Below are 25,865 nucleotides of genomic sequence, written 5' to 3' on the forward strand. Positions count from 1 at the left end.
CGCCAGCAACTGTTTCTTTTCCACCCTTCCTAAGTGGGATAGTAACTGTCTGTTTACGAACGCAGTGGTGAACCAGCTGTTTACCGCAAGCCGCAGTGATGCTTCCAGTTGGGTAAGCAGCCAGAGAACCGCCAGCTGGATGTGGACGCCGAAGGAGTCGGAACTGCCCACCGGACCCGAATGGGTTAAATCTCGATCGGGGCCACGCCCCGTTCCCTCCAGGACAAAAGCACTGCCTAGCGCCGAGGCCCCGCCTTGTGCCGGCCGATTGGCCACGCCCGGCTCCGTAACGTCACGCCTCAGGCCACGCCCACCTGCGGTACAGCGCTTGACACTTTTTGAGTCTGGGGATTGTTGCGTCTGATAGCCGCACTCAAAAAGGTAAATTCTTACTGTCTTTGAGGTCCCCCGCTGATATCTTCAAAAATGACGGCTTCTTCCGCGCCGCGCACTGCACCTCTCCGTCTCCCCGAGAGCCCCTTTGATTCTTGGAGCTTCCTTGGGATCCTTTTGATGGCTCTAGTCCTGCTGTTACCCACATCCTCCGGTAGGGGCCTGGAGCGGGTGTGCGCTCCGAGGGCAAACTGGAGCGGGCTGTGGAACAGGCCGACTGGAACCAGGGCGGGGAGGGAGCTTGGCTTGGTGGGTCGGGTCGGAGGCGCGGGGTTGGTCCGACCCGGGTGTTAGGGAGTTGGGGTGAAGGCCTAGCCAGAGATTCCCTGGACTGTGCTGTGCGCGGATCTGCGGGAGTGGGGACCACGTAGTGGGCGCGGCGGACGTTGTTCGGTGGTGGGCGTAACCGGTATTTGCCCCGGGCCAAGGTGTGTCCTTTGAAATTCGAGTTTGCAGGTGTTTGGGGATTGAGCCAAAGGGGCTGGGGAGCACGGACCGAACGTTCAAGGTGAGGGCTCGTCCACGAGTGCACTGGAATGTTAGGTCCCTTCTGTGCCCCTGAGGATATTTGCGCTGTATTCGGTGGACGGGTGATGCCTTGGTGAGTGGCCGGGTTGGGCTGTGTAACACGGTCCCAGTGTTACCGGGTGCTTGCTTTAGAGAGTGGCGAGACCATCGATATGGAGTGTGGGCAAGGACCCTTTGCTTGCTTTTTGTGGCATCTGGGGAGTCTTGTGCGTGGAGCCCTTGAGTGAGAGCAGGTTCTGGGTGCCTGGGGTTCAGAGGGAATGACGCACGGTGCTTTTTGTATATAAAGGTAATAGGCTCCTTGTGGCCCCCAAATCGTAATGGTTTGCTGTGCAGGTGTGCAGGCTGTTTTGTTTTGGTTTAGCTTGGTTTCCTGCCCCCCCGCCACGCCCATAAATCAATATAGGCAGTATCCTATTCTATTCCCTAATGTCTTTTGGACGTTATTTTTCTTTTTTCTTTCTTTCCTTTTCTTTTCTTGCTTTCTTTCTTTTTCTTAATTAGGTTGGGTCCTGTTTGAGGGGAAATGCAAAACAACCTAGAAAAACCTACTAAGAAATGAGACTCTTAAGAAATGATCGATAAATAACGTTAACAGAGTTTTCTCCTAACAGCTCATAAACTAAAGTAGAAGGCCATCCACTAAGTTTGATTCGTGTTTTATTGAAAATAATGAGTATTAAAATATATGTATGCTAAGAAAACATGCTTATTTTATAAAACATACACAATCAAAGGACAGCCATTCTTAAAGTCTAGTGTATTTCCTTTTATCTTTATATGCATGTGGGATTCTATGCCCAACTTATTTTTAGGCTCTCATTACATGTAGAAGTTTATATGCTGCATTCTTTTCTTAGCAGCAGCCTTGCATGTGCCAGGTCCTGTGCTGGTCTTGAGGATACACTGGTGAGCCATAATAGGCCCTTCCTATTTTCATGATCCTTATTTCTCTATTTGTCTGTCTGCAAGCATGCACACACACAAAGGTTAACAGGGACTGCGTTTTGCTCACTGTTAGATCCCCAGTTTCAGGCACACAGTAGGCAATCAGTAAATATTTGCTAAAATTTATTGGTAGTGGTGGATGGTAACCATGCCGTAATACCAACATCTTATAGCCCAAGAGATGTGATTTGGAGGGAAGGAGCATGATTCTCTGACAGCATTTAACAAATGACTGGTGGAAGGAAGGACTTTTCTGCTCATCAGACAGGCCAAACTGCCACTCTGCGGCTTCTGTATGTTTCTTCCTTCAGTCTAGAAGCATTCTCCTCCTGCCTCTTGCATTTTGGATTCCTTATTTTTCAAACTCAGCTGCAATCTTACACTCTCAGGGACTTCTCTAGGCAAACTACATCAGTGAGAAACACCCACTCCAGCTTAAAAACCCCTTAACTTATCACTCTTCCAAAACTCTTCTGTTCTTTCTCCACTAGAATACAGAGGTCCTGTCTGTCTTGTCACACTTGTGGTTGCCAATGCCCAATTTTTTGCCTTGGTCTCAACATATTTTTATAGCTATTAAGTACCAGGAAATTAAGTATAACGTCAGCTGGGACTTGGAGCCCAGGAAAAATTCCTTCTGTCTTTCCCTGTTAATGAAAAGTCTGCAGGCCTGTAGACACTCCAGATATGTTGTAATTGATGATTAAAAAGTTCATTTCTATGGGGGGAGGGGAGGCAACCATGGTGGTAAGAAGGAAATGAGAGGAATTTTTAAAAGAAGAATTAACTTTAGAATAGACCTAAAGCTAGCAGCTGAAGGAGCTGTTGAGAGCTTTTGCAATAGAGGATAGATAAATTGAATAGGGTCCAACAGGGAAGGTGGCAAAACTAGAAATGAAGAGGAGGAAAAACAAGGTTAAGTTGAAGATTAAAAGGTAAAATCGGGATAAACTAAAACTTAGAGAAAGTAAAAAAATGAGAACTCAATATGCTGGGAAGGGAACATATGTGGATAAAATAAACATTTTACCTTCGAAGCAGCTCAGGTGGAGAAGGTTCTGTAAGCAGACAATGTTGTGCCTGGGAGGCTTGCCATTTCAGAGGTAGTGGCCAAATGGTTTAAAGTAGCAGCAGAGAACATTTGTCAAATTTTGGAGACCAATCTCATTTCTCCAGGAGAAGTTTGCTTTTTTGGATAAAACCCAAATCTCCTGTTATGTGTGGTGTCTTCTGCCTATTGTCTTTTCTTTCTTTCTAATTAAAGAAGACAAGGTCAACACGTGCTTACACAGTAGTTTTCTAAGTCTGCATATTACAATGCAAAGACAGCAGTCCTTATCCTGTCAATTGCTAGGTTGCCGGACACTGGGAGATAGGCAACAAAAGACATTACATGGCCCCGAATTTCTCCAGTGCATAAATCTTCAAAATGATGATTTTAAATATTCATTATAGTATATCCTTCACCATTGTTTTCTGTTTGACAGCAGTGGTACATTGAGCACCAAAGTTTCTTGAATAGCGACTATGAGGGACACACTGTGCTATGTGATTATGAAGTTTAAGTTAGTAAAAAGCACTTAAAACAATGGTTGGCACAGGTAGTGCTTAATATTTGCAATTTTAAAGTTATAAAGGAACATGGGGAAACATGGTAGAGTGAGAGATGTCCCCAGATCTCTCCCCTTGAAACAACAATAAGCTGAACATCTAAAACTCAACAAAAAAAACACACCCAAACTGCACACCAGCACATCTGAGCGTGGGATCTGCGCATAAGAGCTACCACAGGTCAGAATCCCCGGTGTCTGGCGATGGACCAGTAGTAATAAAGAAGCTGCCTCTCATAGCCCCCCGAGCTCCCTGCAGGAGAAGTGGGAGGGGTGAAGTTACGGGAACTTCCCTGAACAGCCAAGCCTGGGTCTGCTATGAGCTGCCACGCTGGGTGGAAAGGCCCAGACATCAGGTCAGAGGACAGAGAAGCAGAGGAGACAGCAGAGAAGCAGCTGATTTTTACCGACCCTGGGTGCAAAACAGCTGTGCTGCAGCCGCCACACTCCAACTCAGATGGCACCTCCCCCCATACCCCGGAGTCTGATTACCGCGGAACCCCATGGGAATCTGAGCAAACCCTACCAAGACTGTCAACAGGATCTGAAACTGAGGGTAGCAAGCACGATTAAATAACTACAAATTTTTTTTTTCTTAAATGGCGTTTTAAGGCTTTATACAAAGCAGGGATCCAAGAGGCTTAGACGCCACCTACTGGAAACCAAAAAAAGGCGCCTTTTTTCCAACAGGCTAAAGAGATACCTTTATATATAATATATCTTCTTTCTAGAAAAACAACACAATACACTTCCATTAATGCCCAGGCAGAGAAATAGACCATTAAATACCATGGACAACCAAAATGACAAGGTATCTCAGAAAGAAAGAGAAAAATCTCCAGAAAATAAGCTTACAGACATAGAAGTATGCGACTTAAATGACAGAGAATTCAGGATGATACTTCTGAAGAAACTCAGTGAGATCCGAAACGAGTCATATCAACAATTTAAGGAATTGAAAAAACAACTGGATGAGTAGAGCAAGGAGATTGAAACCCTCAAGAAGAAAGTAATAGATATTCTGGAGATAAAAACCACACTGCAAGAGTTGAAAAATGAAATGGCAAGGTTGGGAAATAGAGTCGACCAAATGAAGGAAAGGAATAGTCATATCGAAGACAGAAATCTAGAAATAAATCAGAAGGAAAAAGAGAGAAACCAAAGAATAAAAAATAATGAAAGAGAAATTCAAGAACTAGCTGATACCTTCAGTAGAGGAAACATAAGAACAATGGGCATTACCAAAGGTGAGGAAAAGGAGCAGGGACTAGAAAACATTTTCAGAAAATAGTTGACGAGAATTACCCAAATCTAAGGAATAAGCTAGAGATTGGAATTCAAGAAATCAACAGAACACCCAATTATCTCAACCGAAAAAGGCCTTCACCAAGACACATTGTATGAAAGTTATCAAAAATCAACGACAAAGATAGACTTCTGAAGGCAGCCAGCGAGAAAAAAATGGTAACTTATAAAAGTAAATCCATTAGATTATCCTCAGACTTCTCAGCGTAAACGTTACAAGCCAAAAGGGAATGGAATGAAATATTTAAACTACTAAGTGAAAGGAACTACCAGCCTAGAATAATGTTTCCAGCTAAGCTCTCCTTTAGATATGAAGGAGAAATTAAGACCTTTCCAGACATACAAAAATTGAGGGAATTCTCCACTACGAGGCCTGCATTACAAGAAATACTGAAAGGCATCAGTTCATCTAAAACAAAATGACAAAAAAATACATAATTAGGAGTAAAGCGACTATCACGCAAATAGAAGCAGAGGAGTGCAATCCTTACTAAAAACAGGGCATTATAAGCTTAAATAATAAGAAGAGAATTGTTATAACAAGATCGTAATGAACATTCAGCAGACAGGGACAAATTGAGATAACAATGACTGAAAAGAGAGAGATTCAAAGATCCAGATTCTCAAAGGGGAATGGAGATAAGGCACGTGCAGAAGAAAATGGACAACTGTATATATATATATAACTATCCTTTTCGTATTCATAATGGTGACCACACACCAAAAATTCAGAACTAAAGTATATAACATAAAACAAGAAGAACCAGAGGGAAACCCCACAAAAGCCAACAAAAATAAACAAAACAGAAACACAGGGAAAAAGAAGCAATGGAAACACTGAGCTACCAGAAAGCAAGAGATAAAATGTCTATGAAAAGACCTCATATTTCAATAATCACCCTAAATGTAAATGGACTGAACTCACCAACAGAAAGGCACAGAGTTGCAGAATGGATCAAAAAAACAAAACCCAACCATATGCTGCCTCCAGGAGACACATCTCAGTTCCAAAACAAATATAAACTGAAAGTGAAAGGGTGGAAAATGATATTTCAAGCAAATGGCATTCAGAGAAAAGCGGGAGTAGCAGTACTAATATCAGACAAAATAGACTTCAAAATGAAAAAGATAAAGATACCGAGGGACACTTCATAATGATAAAGGGAATCATACACCAAGAAGACATAACACTTATTAATATCTATGCTCCCAAAAAGGGATCCCCAAAATATGTAAAGCAATTACAGAACTAAAGGGAGAAACGAACCAAAACACCATCATAGTGGAGGACCTACATACCCCACTGTCGGATATGGACAGATCGTCCAAACAGAAAATCAATAAGGAAATAACATCCTTAAATGATACATAGACCAAATGGACATAATTGACATTGACAGAGCCTTCCATTCCAAAACAGCTGTTTATACATTCTTCCCTAGTGCACATGGAACATTCTCAAGAATCGACCAAATACGGGGACACAGAGATAGCTTCAACAAATATAAGAGGGTTGAAATCATACCAACCATATTCTCTGATCACAATGCTTTGAAACTAGAGATCAACTGCAGAAAGAAATCAGGAAGAAACACAAATACATGGAGATTAAACAACATGCTATTTGAATAACTGGGTCAGGGAAGAAATAAAAAAGATTAAGAGATACATAGAAACGAATGATAATGATAGTAGAACATATCAAAACTTTTGAGACACAGCAAAAGTGGTCATAAGAGGAAAGTTCATATCATTACAGGCCTATCTCCAAAAACAAGAATGAGCCCAAATAAACAACCTAACGATTCATCTTAAAAAACTAGAAAGGAAGAAGAATTGAAGCCTAAAGGCAGCAGAAGGAAAGAAATATTCAAAATTAGAGCAGAAATAAATGAAGTTGAAAACAAACAAAAAAATAGAAAAAATAAATGCAACAAAGAGCTGGTTCTTTGAGAAGGTTAATGAAATTGACAAACCCCTGGCTAGACTCACTAAAGAAAAAAGAGAAAGGATACAAATAAACAAAATCAGGGATGAAAGAGGAGAAATTATGACTGATAGCATAGAAATACAAAGGATCATACAAGAATACTATGAAAAACTATATCACTCCAAATATAATAACCTGGAAGAAATGGACCAGTACTTAGAAAAATACAACCTTCCTAGACTGAATCAAGAAGAACTGGAAAATCTAAATAGATGGATCAGCAGTATAGAAATTGAAACAATCATCAAAAACCTACCAAAAGTCCAGGACCAGATGGCTTTACTAGTGAATTCTACCAAACATTCAAAGAAGATTTAATATCTATTCTCAAACACTTCCAAAAAATTGAAGAGGAGGCAATACTTCCAAACACATTTTATGAAGCCAATATTACTCTGATACCAAAACCTGGCAAGGATAACACAAATAAAGAATACTAAAGACCAATATCTCTGATAAACGCAGATGCAAAAATTCTAAATAAGATACTAGCAAACCGAATACAGCATCATATTAAAAAGATTATACACCATGATCAAGTGGGCTTCAACCCAGAGGCACAGGGATGGTTCAACATAAGCAAATCGATTAATGTGATACACCACATAAACAAATTAAAAAATAAGAATCATATGATCATATCGATAGATGCAGAAAAAGCCTTCAACAAGATACAACATCCATTTATGATCAAAACACTTAACAAAATAGGTATAGAAGGAAAGTACCTTAACATAATAAAGGCCATTATGACAAACCGTCAGCCAACATTATACGTAATGGTGAAAAACTAAAAAATTTCCCTCTAAGATCAGGAACAAGGCAAGGCTGTCCACTATCGCCACCGTTATTCAATATAACATTGGATGTCCTAGCGAGTGGAATTAGATAAGAGAAAGATATAAAAGGCATCCAAATAGGAAACGAAGAAATCAAACTGTCCCTACTTGCAAATGACATGATTCTCTATATAGAAAACCTAAAAGACTCCACAAGAACACTGCTAGAAACAATAAGCAAATACAGTAAAGTCTCTGGATAAAAAATCCACGTTCAAAATCCATAGCTTTCCTATACTCTAATAATGACGTGTCAGAAAAAGAAGTGGACAAAATAATTCCTTTTGCAAAAAGAACAAAATACCTAAGAATAAATTTAACGAACAAGTGAAGGTCCTATATAATGAAAACTATAAGATCCTATTAAAAGAAATTGAAGAAGATATAAAAAAATGGAAAGATATTCTATGTCCTGGATAGGAAGAATCAACATAGTTAAAATGACCTTATTACCTAAAGCATTATACAGATTTAAAGCAATCTCCATCAAAACCCTATTGGCATTTTTTAAAGAAATAAAACCAGAAATCATCAGATTTGTATGCAAGCACAAAAGGCCCCAAATTGCCAAAGTCATCCTGAGAAAAAAGAACGAGCCTGGAGTCATCACTCTGCTTGACTTCAAATTATACTACAAAGTGGTAGTAATCAAAATGGCATAGTATTGGCAGCAAAACAGACACACTGACCAGTGGGACAGAATCGAGAGTGCAGAAGTAAACCTATATTTATATGGGCAAATAATTTTTGACAAAAAAGCCAAAAACATACAGTGGAGAAAGAAAAGCCTCTTCAATAAATGGTGCTGGGAAAACTGTAAAGCCACCTGCAAAAGAATGAAACTAGACTGTTGTCTTTCACCACACACCAAAAGTAACTCAAAATGGATTATGGACCTGAATATAAGACCTGAAACAATAAAATGCATCAAAGAAAACATAGGAACTAAACTCAAGGACCTTGGACTTAAAGAGGATTTTATGAATTTGAACTCAAAAGCAAGACAAGTAAAGCTAAAATAAATGAATGGGGGTATATCAAATTAAAAAGCTTCTGCTCAGCAAAAAAAATGGTCAACAAGGTAAAGAGAGAACCATCTGAATGGGGAAATATATTTGCAAGCAACACCTCCGATAAGTGCCTAATATCCAAAATATACAAAGAACTCATACGACTCAATAACAACAAAAAAACAAATGATCCAATCAAAAGATGGGAAGTGGATCTGAACAGACACTTCTCCCCAGAGGACATACAAATGGCCAACAAATATTTGAAAAGATGCTCAACATCACTAGCTATTAGGGAAATGTAAATCAAAACTACAATGAGATACCATCTCACACCTGTTAGAATAGCTATAATCAACAGGTCAAGTAATAACAAATGTTGGAGAAGATGCAGAGAAAGGAACCCTCATACACTGCTGGTGGGACTGCAAATTGGTACAGCCACTATGGAAAACAGTATGGAGGTTCCTCAGAAATCTGAGAATTAATCTAACATGTGATCCAGCAATCCCTCTACTGGATATTTACCCCCAAAGAATTGAAAACTCATATTCGAAAAGATATTTGCACACCGATGTTCATAGCAGCATTATTCACAGTGGCCAGGACATAGGATCAACTGAAGTTTCCTATGATAGATGTTTGGCTAAAGAAGCTGTGGTAGATATATACAACCGAATATTACTCAGCCATAATAAGAGATGAAATATTGCCATTTGCAACAACATGGATGGAACTCGAGATAATTATGCTAAGTGAAGTAAGCCAGACAGAAAAAGTTGAAAATCACATGCAATCACTTATATGTGGAATATAAACCTAAAAGCAACAAATAAATAAGCAGGACAATCAAACAGAGACTCATAGACATGGACTATAGGCTAGGGGTACCAGAGGACTGTAGACCAGTGGTTACTAGTGGGGTGGGGGAGGAGTGGGGAGGTGGATGGGCTAAAGAGATTCAAATGTAGGGGAATAGGGGGAGGGTGAAGTGGGTAAAAGGGATCAAATATATGGTAACTGAAGGAAACTGGACTTTGGGTGGTAAACACATAATAGAATATACAGAAGTCAAATGATAATATACACCTGAAAGTTATATAATTTTATTAATCAATGTTACCCCAATAAACTTAATTTAAAAAAAAGAAAAAATAAAATAAAGTTATAAATACCATCAGTATTATTGAAGAAGGAAGTACTAGAATCTTTCATTACCATACTTTAGCAAAAAAGATAACACCTAGTATTTGGAGTTCACCTTTGATAATATTAAAATATTATTTCTAATCATAGCAGTAAAGGAGAATGGGTTCATAATAAACTAATAAATATTTTAATGTGAAAGAAAAACTGATAAGGGAAATGTCTATAAGTAAATGAAAAAAATGAATGACTACAAGCATGAAAATAGTAACAAAAAGAATTATGATTTGGACATATCTTAAGAACAAGTCAACTGAACAGTAAAGAATTTTGATCTAAGAGTATATAGAACGGGTACTGGTGCTCATTCAGCTCTGACATTAGGTACTAGAAATGTAGTGATGAATGAGGCACTTAAGAAGATGACAGTCTGGGGAGTATAAATAATAAACAGTTATGATATTAAACGTGCTATAGTGAAGAAAGTTAGGGCAACATGAGGACACTTAACTCAATATTTTGAGTTCGAGCTGTCAAGAGCTACAAGGAAGTGTCACCTAAAATGAATCTGAAGGATAAGTGGGTGGGAAGAATGGTAGGTTGTCTGGTCAAAGCAGAAGTAAAATGTTGTATGGAGGCCTAGCGTGCTAAAGTAATTTTAGTAATTTAATGGACACTACAAGGAATTGAGAATAGTGTGCAAGAGTGAGTAGGGTCCTGATAATCACAGATTTTAAACGTTTGTGAGCCTTGTTAAGGAGCCTTAGACATTACCTTGAGGGCATTGGGTGGCCATCGAAAAGCATTTGACTAGGAAGAGCATTAGTCACTGTATCATAGCAATATCCTTATGGTAGCAGTTTGAGAAATGAATGGTAGTGACATAAGCTTCATGGAAGAGTGAAGAGACTCCTTGTTTCTCCCATTAAATTTATAATAAGTTGGATGGACAACTGTAACTCAACAAAAGATCCCCTGCTCAAAACACCAACATGTCTGAAAGATCCACACAGTGGGACATCTAAAGTGGGAGTACTGGAAGAAGTACAGGAGGCAGGCTGGGGAGAAGGATGGACAGTGGCCGCTGATGCAGTTTGGCCCGCCACATGGCTCCAGCGAAAGCAGTAGCTGCGCATAGGTCGAGCAGCAGCCTTTACATGGCCTGGAGCATGAGAGAGTCAGAAGCAGTTTCTCTCCCAGAAAAGACATCTTTCCACGCTCCTCATTGTGGAAGAGCTGGGTAGAGGTGGGCTAGGAAGCTGGAAACAACACAGTGGGGCCAACTGCCATTACTAGAAGGGGCAGAGCTGCCACACTATGAACTTGCAACTCCTCTGCCCCACACACCCCACAGAGCCCGGTGGAAAACACATCAGAAATAGGAGGTAGTTCTGGGAACTCATAAAACTGGTTCTACCCGCCTCCACATTTCCCGCCACACTTGTGCCCCATGACTGACACAAGTTGGTCACAGAAGGGCAACCCACCATTTCAGTGAGTACGGGGCATTTTTATTCATGCAAAGCTATGCTGATCCACTCCAATCCCATAGACACAAATAGTGCGGGTAAGAGAAAACAAGAATTTGCACTTTACTACCATCTACTGGAAAACAAAAGAAAGCACCAGAACCTATCAACTTGCAGAATTGTTAATAGCAACACAATATATTAACAAGAAAAAAGACCACTACCTCAAATGCACAGACAGAGAAACAATCCATCAAATACTATGAAAAAAACAAGGTAACCAGAAGCCCAGAAAGAAAATGAAAAGTCTCCAGAAACCAAATCTCAAAGTCATGGTGGACTGTGATTTAAATGATGGAGAATTTAGGATTGTAGTTATGAAGAAACTCAATGATATACAAGATAACTAAGAAAGACAGTTTAATGAGCTCAGGAATAAAATTAATGAACAAAAGAGATACTTTACCAAAGAGATTGAAACTATAAAAAATAACCAAACAGAAATTCTCAATAATTAGAGACTAATTATGGAATGCATTAGAGACTGCATTAGAGACTACTGGAAATAGATCAGTGCAGATGGAAGAGAGACTTAGTGAGCTCAAAGATAGAAATCTAGAAATGATCCAGGAGGGAGTAAAGAGAGAACAAAAAGTTAAAAATATAAAGAAAGAACTTCATGAAAACTATCTGACTGTATTAAAAAAGGCAACATAAGGAAAATAGATCCAGAAGAAGAAGAGAGGGAGAGGAGAAGAAAAAGCCTATTCATAGAGATGACTGATGAGAACTACCTAAGCTTAGGGAAATAACTGGACTTTAAAATAGGCAAAGCTAACAGAACACCTAACTGCATGAATACCAAATTCATTCTTCAAGACACATTTTATTCAAATCATCAAAAATTGACAGAGGATTCTAAAGGCAGCCGAGGAAAAAGTTCTATAACCTACAAAGGAAGTCCTGTTAGATTATCATCAGATTTCTCAGTAGAAACATTACAAGACAGGAGATAGTGGAAGGAAATATTCAAAATATTGAAAGAGATGAATCATCAGTCAAGGGTAATATATGCAGCAAAGTTATCTTTTCAATGTGAAGGAGAAATAAAGGCTTTCCCAGTCAAACAAAAGGTGAGAAAATTTTCCACCAGAAAACCTCCATTACAAGAAATGTTGAAAGGAGCTCTTCTACCAGAAGCAAAAAGACAAAAGTATACAAAACATTGAATAATATGATTGACAGAAGCAGGAAACTTTAGAATAGGTTATTAAATAATTATAACATAAAGGTTAAAGAGGAAAGGGAGCATTAAAAATAACTACAATTCCTGCAATTTGGTAACCAATGCATAGCATATTGAAGGATAATTTCTGACAAGAAAATCAAAAGAGGAGGTCGAAAAAGACTGAAGGGTATAGGTGAATGAAAATGAGAGATAAGAAAGGACTGTTACTAGAGGTAACCACAAAACAAACAAAACAGTGCTGAGACACAAAATATAAAAAAGAGGAAAAGGACAAAAAAATCATAGAAAATTATCAAATGAAAGAGACAGAATCACAAGGGAAAAGAAACAATGAGAGATACAAAGCAACCAGAAAACAAAACATAAAATGACTGTAGTAAGACCTCATATATCAGTAATCACCTTAAATGTAAATGGACTGAGCTCACTAATCAAAAGGCACAGAGTAGTGGGATGGATTAAAAACAAGACTCAACTTTATATTGCCTTCAGGAGACTTCTCTTAGCTCCAAAGGAAAATATAGGCTCGAAGTGAAAGTGTGGAAGATGATACTTCAAGCAAATAGCATCCAGAGAAAAGCGAGTATACGCATACCTATATTAGACAAAATAGATTTCAAGATAAAAAAAAAAAAAACGTAACAAGGGACAAAGATGGATATTTTATAATGATAAAGGGGACAATTCATCAAGAAGACATAACACTTATCATTTTGTATGCACCCAACCCAAGATCATCAAAAGGTATAAAGCAATTGCTAACAGACCTAAAGGGAAAAACTGACAAAAATATAGTTACTTATAGTAGGGGACCCATTGACAATGATAGACAAACCATCCAGACAGAAAGTCAATGAGGAAATATTGGCCTTAAATATGACACATTAGTGTATATGATCTTAATTGATATTTATGGAACTTCCTTTCCCCAAACAATAGAATAAACATTCTTTTTAGTGAGCATGGAACATTCTCAAACATAGACCACATGTTGGTGCACAAAATTGTTCTCAATAAATTTAAGGAGACTGAAGTCATACCAAGCAAATTTCCCGACCACAGTGGTATGAAACTAGAAATTACAAGAAGCAAGCTGAGAAAAAAACACAAATAGGTGTAGATTAAACAACATGCTACTGAACTAATTTGGGGTCAAAGAAAAAATAAGAGGACAAAAAAAATGTAGAGACCAGTGAAAATACAACATATCAAAATTTGGGGGATGCAGCAAAAATGATACTGAGAGAGAAGTTTATAAGTATTACAAGTCTACAAGAAAAATCTCAAATGAACAATCTAATATTACACCTTAAAGAACTAGAAATATATGAATAAGTAAAGCTCAAAATCAGTAGAAGGAATAAAAGAATAAAAATCAGGGTGGAAATAAATGAAGTAGAGAAAAAATAATAGAAAAAAATTAATAAAACAAAGAGCTGGTTTTTTGAAAAGATAAAAAAAAATCAGAAATGAAAGAGAAGAAGTTACAATGGACACCACAGAAGTACAAAGGATTATATGAGAATATTATGAAAGGATATACACCACCAAGTTTGATAACCTAGAAGTAATGGACAAATTCTCAGGAATCCACAACCTTCCTAGACTAAATTATGAAGAATTGGAAAACCAGTGCAAGATGGCAGGCAGCGTAGATGGACACTGAGCTTGCCCCCTCCTAAGAACACATTGAATGTACACCTACAGTGAAAGCTATTCCGCTGAGAGACAACTGTGAGCCAATTGAATAACTTATGCACAACAAGCAGGAGAAAGAGAGAAAGTGAGTGAAAGAGCGAGAGAGGAAGCAAGAGAGAATATAGAGAAGGTTGGAGAACTACAGGAACTCTCTGAGAGCTGAGGGAACAACCTAGGACTGGTGAAGCCATTGTTTACATTTACCTTGCATGTGTATAGTGGCCAAAAGCTCCATCTGGGTTCTCTGACCAACCTGCAGGGCACTGTAGTGCATCCTCAGACACTCTTCCCATACGTATATCCAGCTGAAACAGGAGGGCCCTATAGCATATATGCAAGAAGCTGCTACACCAAAGGATTGATCCAAAAGGTATAGCAGGATGCTGCTTTATGCACTCACTAAACTGTGCTTGCACACAGGGCTCCCACACCTGGAGAGAGTGTGGAGCTAGCAAAATGCTATGGTGCCCATCTGTAGGGCTACCTTTTCCAGAGAAAGTGCACAGATAGTGAGGCACTACTGTGTGCTCACGCGCAGCTGCCCGCTAGGAGAAAGGGTGGAGCTACCAAAACACTGTGGTAAACACACAGGACCCATCCAGAAAAACTGCAGAGATAGTGGGGCACTGCTGCTCACACATGTGGGGCTGCCCTTCCCAAAGAAGTGTGGAGCTAGTAAAACTTTGCAGTACCAACATTCAGGGCTGCTCCATGCAGAGTGAGCGGAATGCTGCAGTACACTAGCTGAAGGCTGCCCCTCCTGGAATGGGTGCATAACTAGCAAAGTATGACCATGCACTTTCACAATACTGCCCAACAAAGAGGAAGGGCGGAGCTAATAAGGAGTTGAAATCCAAGCATTCAGAGCAGCCCTGCCCAGATCCTGCTCTGATAACAAACAATTAAAGAAACAGGGCATACCAAGCATGCACTCAGCAGCCCTGTCTACACCAGGCAGCTCTACTCAGATTAGAAGGGCAGGAAGCATGCACTTCAGGCTATCCTACCCAGAACCCACTCCTTCAGACCAGACTGTACACCAGGCACCACACACACCCACTTTGACTACAGCCACCCTGCCCAAACTATTTGACACACAGTCAGTCTACACAGAAGCCACACTGTCAAGACTGGGAGAGAGAGCTATTTCATCCAACTCACAGGAGCAAACACAGAAAGTCAAATGGGGAGACAGAAGAATAAGCCCCAAATGAAGGAACAAAAAAATCTCCAGAGGGAAACCCTAATTAAATGGATATAAGTAATTTGCCTGATAAAGAATTCAAAGAAATAGTCATAAGGCTGTTCATCAAATTTGATAGTAGAATAGAGGAACTTAGAGAGCTCTTCAACAAAGAGATAGAAAATGTAATACCTGATCACAGATGAAGAATACAATAACTGAAATGAAGACTATATTAGAAGAAATCAACATCAGATTAGTTAATACAGAACAGATTACCAACCAGGGAGACAGAATAGTGGAAATCACCCAATCAGAATAGCAACTGAACAAAGAATTCTAAAAACTAAAGATAGTATAACAAGATCTCTGGGATAACATCAAGATTCCTAATACTTGCATTACAGGGATTCCAGAAGGAGAAGAGAGAAAGAAAGGGGTGGAAAGAATATTTGAAGAAATAATGGCTGAAAATTTTCCTAGTCTGGGAAGGAAATCCAGGTCCAGGAAGCACAGAGAGTCTCAAACAAGATGAACCCAAAGAGGTCCACACCAAGACACGTCATAATTAAAATGCCAAAGTTTAAAGACAGATAATTTTTAAAGCAGCAAAAGAAAAGCAGTCACTTACCTATAAGGTAGCTCTCATAAAACTGTCAGCTGATTTCTCAACAGAAACTTTGCCTATCAGAAAGTATTGGCATGAAATATTCAAAGTGATGAAAAGCAAGGACTTACAACCCAGCTATCATTTAGAATCAAAGGACAGAAAAAGAGATTTCTAGATAAGAAAAGGCTAAAGGAGTTCATCAGCACCAAACTGGTATTACAAGAAATATTAGACTTCTTTAAGAAGGAGAAGAAAAGATCAAAAATGTGAATAATTAAATGGCAATAACTACATATCTATCACAATTACTTTAAATGTAAATGGATTAAATGCTTCAATCAAAAGACATAGGCTGGCTGAATGGATAAGAAAAAAAGACCCTTACATATGGTGCCTATAAGATACTCACTTCAAATTGAAAGACACACAGATTGAAAATGAAAGAATGAAAAAGATGTTTCATGAAAATGGAAACAAATGAAAATCTGGGGGGCGGCAATACTCATACTAGACAAAATAGACCTTCAAACAGGCTTTCACAACAAACAAAATAGGACCAGTAATCCCACTTGTGGGTACTTACTGAAGAAACTCAAAACACTACTTCAAAGGGACATGTGCATCCATTTGTTCATTGTGGCATTATTTACAATAGCCAAGGTATGGAGGCAACCTAGGTGTCCATCAATGGATGAACAGATTAAAAAAAAAAGAGGTAGTACATACATACAATTGAAGATTACTTAGCCATGAAAAAGAACGAAATCCAGCCATCCACAACAATATAGATGGACCTAGAGGGTATTGTGCTGAGTGGAGTAAGTCAGGTAGTAAAAGACCAATGTCATATGATTTCACTTATATGTGGCATCTAAAAAACAGGATAAATGAATGATCAAAACATAGACAAGCTCATACGTGCTGAGAGCATTTTGATGGTTGCTAAACTGGGTGGGGGTAGGGCTAGGGAAATGGTTGAAGGGGGGAAGGGGATTAAGAGGTAAAAATTAGTAGTTAAAATAGTCATGGGGATGTAAAATATAATATGGGTGATACAGTCAGTAGTATAATAACTATGTATGGTGTAAGATGGGTACTGGATTTATCAGGTGATCACTTCATAAGTTATATAAATGTCTAATCACCATGCCGCATACCTGAAAATAATATGATATTGTATGTTAACTGTAATTGAAAAACAAAAATATATATTTTTTAATAAGTTAAACTGTAAAAGTGAAAAAAAAGTATGATATTGGACTCAATTATTTCAGTATATAAACCTTGTAATCAACTGATTGCCAAAAGAAAATTTAAATACTACGCATTGATTAAATCATGTCTTTCATGATTCACGTTAGTGGGAAAAAAATGCTTCAAATTAGTTGAATAGATCAAACTAGCCAATTGACTTTTCTTTATGCATTCAGAGCACTGCAAGTGAAAGTCACATTAAGAATTTTCTTTCTTTTATATGCCTTCAAGGTAGTACTGAGATGAAATGCATAAAATGAAGGATACTTGTATACTTTAATCACAGGTTGCTGTTACTTGATTTCTTTCTTGATGGTTTCAGAAAACTCTAGAATGATGCTATCTATTTGTCTCTGAAGGGAAATATATAACATTTCTAGCCCATGTTTGTTTTCCTGTTGAAAGTGAGAATGTCTGGCTCAGGATATTCAGTAAATGTAATGTCGTTAATAAAACTCACCTCTATACTAATAGTCTTTTTAAACAATGCTTTTAATTACTAGGACATTCGGTTTCCTTTTTGCTTCTGTTTTCTTTTGGGCAGTCGATTGAGGAACATTCAGATATCAGTGGAAATGCTGAAAATATTTTGACAATAGGTGAATATCAGGACATGATGGAAATAGAATGTTGGACTGTGCATATAGAGAGAATTTTAGAATCTAGAATATGATATGACCTAAGTAAAATTTCACTTGCTAAGAGTTCTCTTGACCAGTCTCTCAATCTGAAGTAAGACCAATCCAAGGAGTAAGACAGGAAGGTACCTCAGGGATCAAAATAGATCGATCTTTTTTCTTCCTATATCATTAACGTTTTAGATAAGACTGCATTCTTTTAGCCCTTTAGAATTTTACTTGATGTGTCCATCACCTTCTTTTACAGAATAATTCTAACAGATTTGTTAGGTTTTCAAGCCCATAGATAATCTAAAATAACAGGAATTGCTGAAGAAGAAATGACACTATTCTAGAAAGAAAGAAACTACCCCCCCCAAAAAAATACCCGAAAGTAAAAATTCTAAAAGTACAGCAATATAGTAGCTTTACTGAAGGAATATATTTGATACACAGCCCAACAGCTACATCAGGAAACTCCTGAGATCATGCATGATTGATTGATCTGTGAAGGAAGATTAAATTATACTTAAAATGTCAAAATTATAAAATTTGATATTTAAATGGCATCTATTCTCTTATAAAATGTTCAATTTACTGATATGAAGCATATGAAATGAAGTCATATTTTGAAATACTTTGGTTTATATTTATTTTGATCTGTGAAATCTACAATGCTTCTGTAGTATTCACCTCCTGCCATAGCATTTCTTGAACATCCTCTGGGTACAGGGTGTAGTAGAAAAGGAAGGCCTATGATCCCTGGCTTCCAAGAGCTTGCCTTCTGAGAACACTGAGCCTGAAATGACAAGTCATCATCAGTTGTGTTTCAAACTATGGAAGAGTAATCTGGCCAGAGTACTATGTACTATATACTATAGAAGTCTTCTTAGGGGAGAGGTGACTATGAAATGAATTTAGGAAAAATGAGGAAGGACACATACCTATAACTATATTTTAAAACCATAAACATTACTGCTGTCTCTTCAGTTTACTGTTGAGTGAATATTCACCTTATTCTACAACAAACCAAATCTAGCATTATGTTGTTTAAAGCAGGTACGCCACATCCTCCACTACTAGGACCACTTGTGTAAAAGCAGAGAACAGTCATTTAAAATCTTGCCTAGGGCATTTCCATTTATTCTGTACTACCTACCTGCTGCCAGGCCATAGTCCTTGGCTGGTAAAAATGAGAAAATACTTTATTTTCACGTTTTGATTCTGTTATTTCCAGATGCTTGTGATGATCCACCAAGATACGAATCTATGATGCTCAAGGGTAATTCTAAAAACCTTTATCAGCCTGGGGACCAAATAGAATTTAAGTGTCGCCCAGGATATACACCTATTACACCTCTTCTTCCTACCAGTGCTGTTTGTCAGTCTGATAACACATGGACACCTCTCCAGGAGGCTTGTACAGGTAAGTAAACAGAACTTTTCTTTTTATTGCTCTAGAGATTTTCTCACATTTTAGGGTTCATATTTTACTATTACAATGATGGTTTTCTCATTTGAATATAGATTTTAGATAGTAATTTTTTTTAAGGCTTTAAAAATCTCCAGGAAATCTTTTATTTGGCAGTTGGTTGTCTTGGTAAATGTGAATTTTAAGTTTTGCCTTTTAATAGTTAAAGAAAGAAAAAAGTTCCATGAATTTATATTAAGAACAATGTAGAATTTTGATTTCCATTCAAATTTGTTTTGAAATTGGTATAAAACAACAAATTTGAATTTTTTTCTTTTAGGAAAATTATGTTCACAGCTAGGAGAACCTGTAAATGGCCAAGTAGTCTATGTAAATGGAAGTTACAAGTTTGGTTCACAGGCTCATTATTCTTGTAATGAGGGGTAAGTAAGTCGCTCCTTAGAGGAATAAGGTAAATGTTAACAACTTCCATTTTTGTTTTGTTTCTCTTCTTAAGCATTCTCATAATGTTGATTTCACCTCACTTTCTCTATGACAACTTGTACTTATAGCCTATCAACTCTTGAGCTTTTCATGGAGACTAAAAAGATACGTAATGAATAGAAAGAAATTTAAATTAAAAGAAAATAGAATTGTATAATATGAAATGTGATAACAAGCCTAGTGTAAACATTACAAATGTAGTAATCATGGGGAATTCATCTCTAACAACAGAATGCACCCTATTAAAATGGCCAACTCTCAGGGTTGAAGGAGGGCTTACAGAAGTGGGAGGTAGAATTGCCAGTCAAAGATGATCTTATATGGAGGTATCTCTGTCAGGTGTTATCTGGTTAGCCTGTGCCTTAATGCGGATCAAGACATCTTAGTTGGAAAGCCTTATTTTTGAGATTTCTACAAAGGAGTAAAGCACCTCAAAAAGAGGTACTGAGCACTTAATAGTAGCCTTTTTCCGATAGAGCTCTTTTAATATTATATATTCAGGATATTGAGAATTTATGACAAATGTGCATTTTGAGGGTAAATGTAAAACAGTATAAAAAAGCAACTGATTTCTTATATTAACTTTGTATCCTGCTACTTTACTGAATTCATTTGTTAGTTCTGTCAGGGGGGGGTGTGTGTGTGTGTGTTGTGTAATCCTTAATTTTTTACATATTTAATTCTTCCCAACAAATTTGGATGCTCTTATTTCTATTATTTCTCTAATTGCTCTAGTTAGAATTTCAGTACTATGTTGAATACAAGTGGTAAAAGCAGGCATCCTTTCATTGTTCCTGACTTAGAGGAAAAGCTTTTAGCTTTTCACCATGGAGTATGATGCTTGCTGTGGGTTTTTCATGTATGGTGTTTACTATCTTAAAGTAGTTTCCTTCTGTTCTAGTTTGTTGAGTATTATTAAAGACTGTTGAGTTTTGTCAAATTCTTTTTCTGTATCAATTGAGATGATCATGTATGTTTTGTTTTGTTTTTTGCTACATTCTGTCCCTGTGGCATATTACATTGATCACTTTTTGTATGTTGAGTTTTTCTGTGGCATATTACATTGACCATTTTTTGTATGTTGAGTTTCCCTTGCACTCCAGAAATAAATATATCTTGGTCATGGTATATAATCCTGCTGAATTCTGTTTTGACGTATTTTGTTGAGGATTTTTGCATCAAGGTACATAAGGGATGTTAGTCTATACATAACTTTTTTTTTGTATTGTCTTTGTCTGGCTTTGGTATCATGTTAATGCTGGTCTCACAGATTGAGTTTGGAAGCCTTCTCTCTTCAATTTTTTGGAAAAGTTTGAGAAAGATTGGTATTTTTTTTAAATGTTTGGTACGTTTTACTAGTAAATCTATCATGTCCAGGACTTCTCTTTATTGGGAAATGTTTGATTACTGTCTTCTTACTAGCCATAGGTCTACTTATATTTCTTATTTCCTTATCATTTACTCTTGGTCAGTTTTGTGTTCCTAGAAAATTTTCCATTTTCCATTTTATCTAGGTTATCCAATTGTTGACATAAAATTGTTCATAGTAATCATATAAAATTTTATATTACTATAGAATAGATATTATGACCCCGCTTTCATTTTTTATTTTAGTAATTTGAGTCTTCTTTTTTCTTGGTCTATCCTGCTAAAGTTTCATCAATTTAGTTGATCTTTTCGAAAAGCCTACTTTTAGTTTTATTAACTATTATTTTTCTCTTCACTATTTTTATATCTGCTTTACTCTTTATTGTTTACTCACTTCTGTGATTTTTGGGTATATTTCTTCTTTTTCTAATTCCTTAAGTTGTGAAGTTTGGTTCTTGATTTCAGATATTTCTTTTTTTTATTGTGTTTATAGCCATCTCAGAGTATTTTCTATGGTCCTTGTGATTTCTTCTTTGATTCACTGGCTGTTGAAAAGTATGTGTTTGTTTAATTTTCACGGTTTGGGGGATTTTCCAGTTTTCCTTTTGATACTGATTTCTAACTTTGACAAGAGAAAATTCTGAGATGTCCTAAATTATTTTATATAAGGCCAGAGGGTGAAAAGAAGAGACAGGGAGTTAATCGGTTAACAAAGTGAAGGACTGAAACTAATGAAAGTCTTCTCACTTTCCCAAATATATGTTGAAACTTCAAATCAATGTCCAGTCCTATTTTAGCATTGTGTTTAGGTAAGAGCTCTTAAAAATATTACAGCTCTTATCTAAAATAGATAACTAACCTCCAGATTCCACCACATCCTGCTTACACATGAACTTTTCATACTGTTGCCAACAAACAATCTGAAAGCAGCAAACACTTCTTCCTTACAGACTATGGACCTGTTTGAGAACTAGCCCCACTTATCTTTCTTCTGCAACTCCTTATCTGTAGCCAGTGTGAATTCTTTCAAAATAATTTACATCTTTCTTTTCAAAACTATAAAAGGGCTCTGTCAGACACAGGACGGGGGACATTTTTGCCTTCTCCATCTATTCCTGCTGACCGTGGTGTAGACTGCATGCCTCTGGACCCGGTTCCTGTGAGTGGAGTCTTGAAGTCTCCTACTATTATGGAGAAATGAGCATTCTCCCTTCATTTCTGTCAGTTTTTGCTTCATATCTTTTGAATGTCTGTCATAAGCTAAATAACTATAATTTTTATGTCCTTGCAGTATGAAAAACTTATTAAAATATATTGTACTCCATGTCTTTTGTATCCTTTTTTGATTTAACATCTATTTTGTTTAAATTGGTATAGCTACCCCTGCTCTCTTTTGGTTACAATTTGCACAAAATATCTTTTTCCATCCTCTTACTTTCTACTCGTTTATGTCTTCCAATCTCTTGTAGATAGCATATAGTTGGATCATTTGTTCTTATCCATTCTGCCAATATCTGCTTTTGATTGTAGAGTTTAATCCGTTTTAAGTAATTATTGACAAAAAGGTCATTGAGCTATTTGTTTTCTATTTGCCTTAAAGCTTTTGCAATTGTTTTGTGTAGTACGGCATTCATTCCTGTTTTGGTAATGAAATGTTGGAATTGCTTTCCATTTCCTTTTGTGTAGATTCCATAGTAATTGTGTCTGTGGTTCCAATAGGGATTACATTTAACATTCTATAGTTATAACACTCCAATTTGAATTTGTACCAGTTTAACATCAATAAATTACAAAAAACAGATCCTTATCAGGTACATCCCCACTCTGTTGGATTGTTAATGTCATTCTAGCCTCTACAATAATTGTAATACCGGCTTCTACACTATTTTATAAGATGTCTTTTAAATCGCATGGAAAATAAAAATGCATTTTCAAATCATTGGTACAATAGTACTAGCTTTCATAATTGCCCATGTGTGTATCTTTAGTGAGATGTTTATTCAACCATAAAGCTTCAGGTTACTCTCTAGTTTCCTTTAATTTCACCTTTCAGCACTCCCTTGAGCATATTTTGCAGTGAAGGTCTAGTGGTAACACATTCAATCAGGTTTTATTGCTGGAAAAGTTCTTAATATTTCTCTCATTTTGAAGCACAGTTTTGCTGTATAGAGGATTTTCTTTTATCACTTAGAGTGTATCAGTTCACTATCTTCTGGCCTCTAAGTTTCAGATGACATATCTGCTGATAATCTTATTTAGGATCCCTTGTACATGATGATTCGCCTCTCTCCTGCAACTTCGAAGATTCTCTCTCAATGGCTTTTGAAAGTTTGATTATTATTTGTCTTAGTGTGGGTCTCTTTGAGTTCATTTTACTTGCAGTTTTTGAGTGAGCTATTGGGGTACTTAGATTCATTTCTTTCATCACATTTGGGAAGTCTTTAGCCATTATTTCTAAAAAAGATTTTCTCTACCCCTTTCTCTTTATCTTCTACTTCTGAGAGTCCCACAGTATATGTAGTATATTGGTCTGCTTACTGGTGTCCCACAAAATCACTTAGGCTCTGTTCACTTCAATCTTTTTTCTCTCTGTTCTTCAGACTCAATAATTTCCATTTTCCTAGCTTTAAGTTTGCTGATTCTTCCTTCTGCCTGCTCAAAACTGCCTTTAATTCCCCTAGTGAATGTTTCATTTCAGTTATTGTACTTTTGAACTCTAGAATTCTTTTTATTTTTTTTTTAGAGTTTCTGTCTCCTAACTTACATTTCCATTTTGTTTACACACTGATTTCTTAACTTTTTACATTTCTTTTAGTATTTTGAACATCCTTAAGACAGTTCTGTATTTTTTTCTGATTTTATTGAAACCCAAGGGATATGGGGCTTTGGCAGGAGGCGTTCCTAGAGACAGTGGAGTAACCAGTGGAAAGGCCTCTTTTTGCCTTCCTCTCAGTTACAGGTTGTAGGTGTGGTCGCATGTCTTCCTACAGCTGTTGACAGCACGGGGGTGCAGCAAGCAAAACACCTGTGGCACATCTTGTGGCAGATGAATTCCTGGGGAGCTGGTGGAGGAAAGGCTCACTGATGTCACCCCATGGGCGAGGTGCCAAGTGCAGGGTGGATTATTTCTGGAAGCTGAAGTCTGACAGAGTGTGGCCCTTCTCCAAATGTTTGCACAGAAACATCAGATGCTGTCGGTCACGAGGGATACCCTCCTCGTCTAGATTTAGGCTTTTACTTTCTCAGTGATGTCACTGGGTTCAACCTCGATAGTGATAGTCTTGCCTGTCAGGGTGATCACAAAGATTTGCAGCTCTGCATCTGTTGCTCAACAGACTCATGAAGAAAACAAAGACTGTGGAATCAGAAATTGCAAGTTTGCCACCAAGAGTGCTTGCAAACTATGTACACACAGTTTCAATGACTATTTTAAAGTCTTTGTCTAGTATATATTCCCTTAGTTCTTTTTCAGGGATAATTTTTGCTGATTTATTTTTTTCTTTAATCGGCCATACTTTCCTGTGGCTTTGTATGCTTCATGATTTTTTGTCGAACTGGACATTTGAATCTAATAACATGGTAACTCTGGGACTTATATTGTTACCCTTCCCTACTGTTTGTTTTTTAATGCTATCATTTGTATTTTCTTTTCTTTTCTTTTCTTTTTTTTTTTTTGATTGTTCAATCATGTCTCTGTGCTGAGAATCAGCCTGACATGTAACTGTCTTCTCAGATCTTTTCTGAGCCTTCCTCTGGGCATGTGCAGTCACTCTCTAATTTATTTCACATATACAGTTGTTTTTGAATGTCCCAGTTCTTAATGTATGGCTCTCAAAAGAGAATACAGTAAAAAATCAATGAGAGAACAGTAGTTGCTGGTTCTTCAATTCCCCTGGAAGTCACCTCAATCAGCAAGGATGAGACTTGCAGGAGTGCGGAGACATGTAACAACAATGGCTGCCCAACTCTTTGTCTGCTTCTCTGTGATCAGAAGCAGCGATCAATGATAAGAGCACAGATCTCCCATATTGAAAGACAAAGTCCTTTTTGCCCACCTTACTCCCTAGGGCTGATTATAAGCTGCTACAGGAAGACACACACAGCTGCTTGCTCTGGGAGTGGACTTTGTGGCTGCCACTGTGCTAAGAGCTGAAACTGACCAAAATTAGTGCAATTTACCAGTCCAAGTCTGTTCCTGGAAGTTGCAAGTCTTCAGCAGGTTCCAGAATTCCAAAACAGTTACATAGAGAGATTCTAGCACTGCAATTGTTGTCTAGGTCAAAAGACACATTCTTGTTGTTTCCTATCCTGCCATCCATCATCCCAGAATCCTCTCCTAATACATTATGGTATAGAATCAATGAGTGAGCCTTGGAGAGAAGTCAGCTGGAAGCAATCATAGGCAGTTTCACTGATTATTTTGTAGTTTAATAAGTGAAAATACCCAGTCAATATTTATAAAGAGAGAGTTTGTTGCACACGTTGAGGAGTACCAAAAAGTCTTTTAAGACATAGACTCTCCTCAAAAAGTCATAGTCTTATTGTGAAGCACAATATATACTGAGAGCTGTTAAAGGAAAGTAGTGAATGAGAAGTATCAAAGAAATAGATTTATTCATGATCATTGCAATGAGAGTCCAGAGGAGAAGAGAGTACTATGAATGTAAATCATCAGAGATTTCATTGAGTAGGCGTTTTCCTGAGCTACTCTTAGGAGGATATTCTGAAAAATA

The 25,865-nt window shown here is 37.5% G+C and overlaps 1 protein-coding gene and 1 pseudogene across 12 annotated transcripts in view; one reads left to right on the forward strand and one right to left on the reverse strand.

The window, feature by feature from the left end:
* Window positions 1-240: 240 nt before the first annotated feature.
* LOC120608473 (membrane cofactor protein-like) overlaps window positions 241-25,865 on the forward strand; it is a 46,479-nt gene continuing 20,854 nt past the window's right edge. For all 12 annotated transcript variants that reach the window (XM_039870275.1, XM_039870279.1, XM_039870281.1 and 9 more), the window contains exons 1-3: window positions 241-381; window positions 19,087-19,275; window positions 19,601-19,703. In XM_039870275.1, the coding sequence (XP_039726209.1) occupies window positions 19,119-19,275; window positions 19,601-19,703 (260 nt within the window). In that variant the 5' untranslated portion in view covers window positions 241-381; window positions 19,087-19,118. The remainder of the gene's footprint in view (window positions 382-19,086; window positions 19,276-19,600; window positions 19,704-25,865) is intronic.
* LOC120608469 (ubiquitin-60S ribosomal protein L40-like) lies at window positions 19,700-25,451 on the reverse strand (annotated as a pseudogene).

The sequence above is a fragment of the Pteropus medius genome, unplaced genomic scaffold (genome assembly GCF_902729225.1).
Source record: "Pteropus medius unplaced genomic scaffold, Ma_sr-lr_union100, whole genome shotgun sequence".
Classification (NCBI taxonomy): Eukaryota; Metazoa; Chordata; class Mammalia; order Chiroptera; family Pteropodidae; genus Pteropus; species Pteropus medius.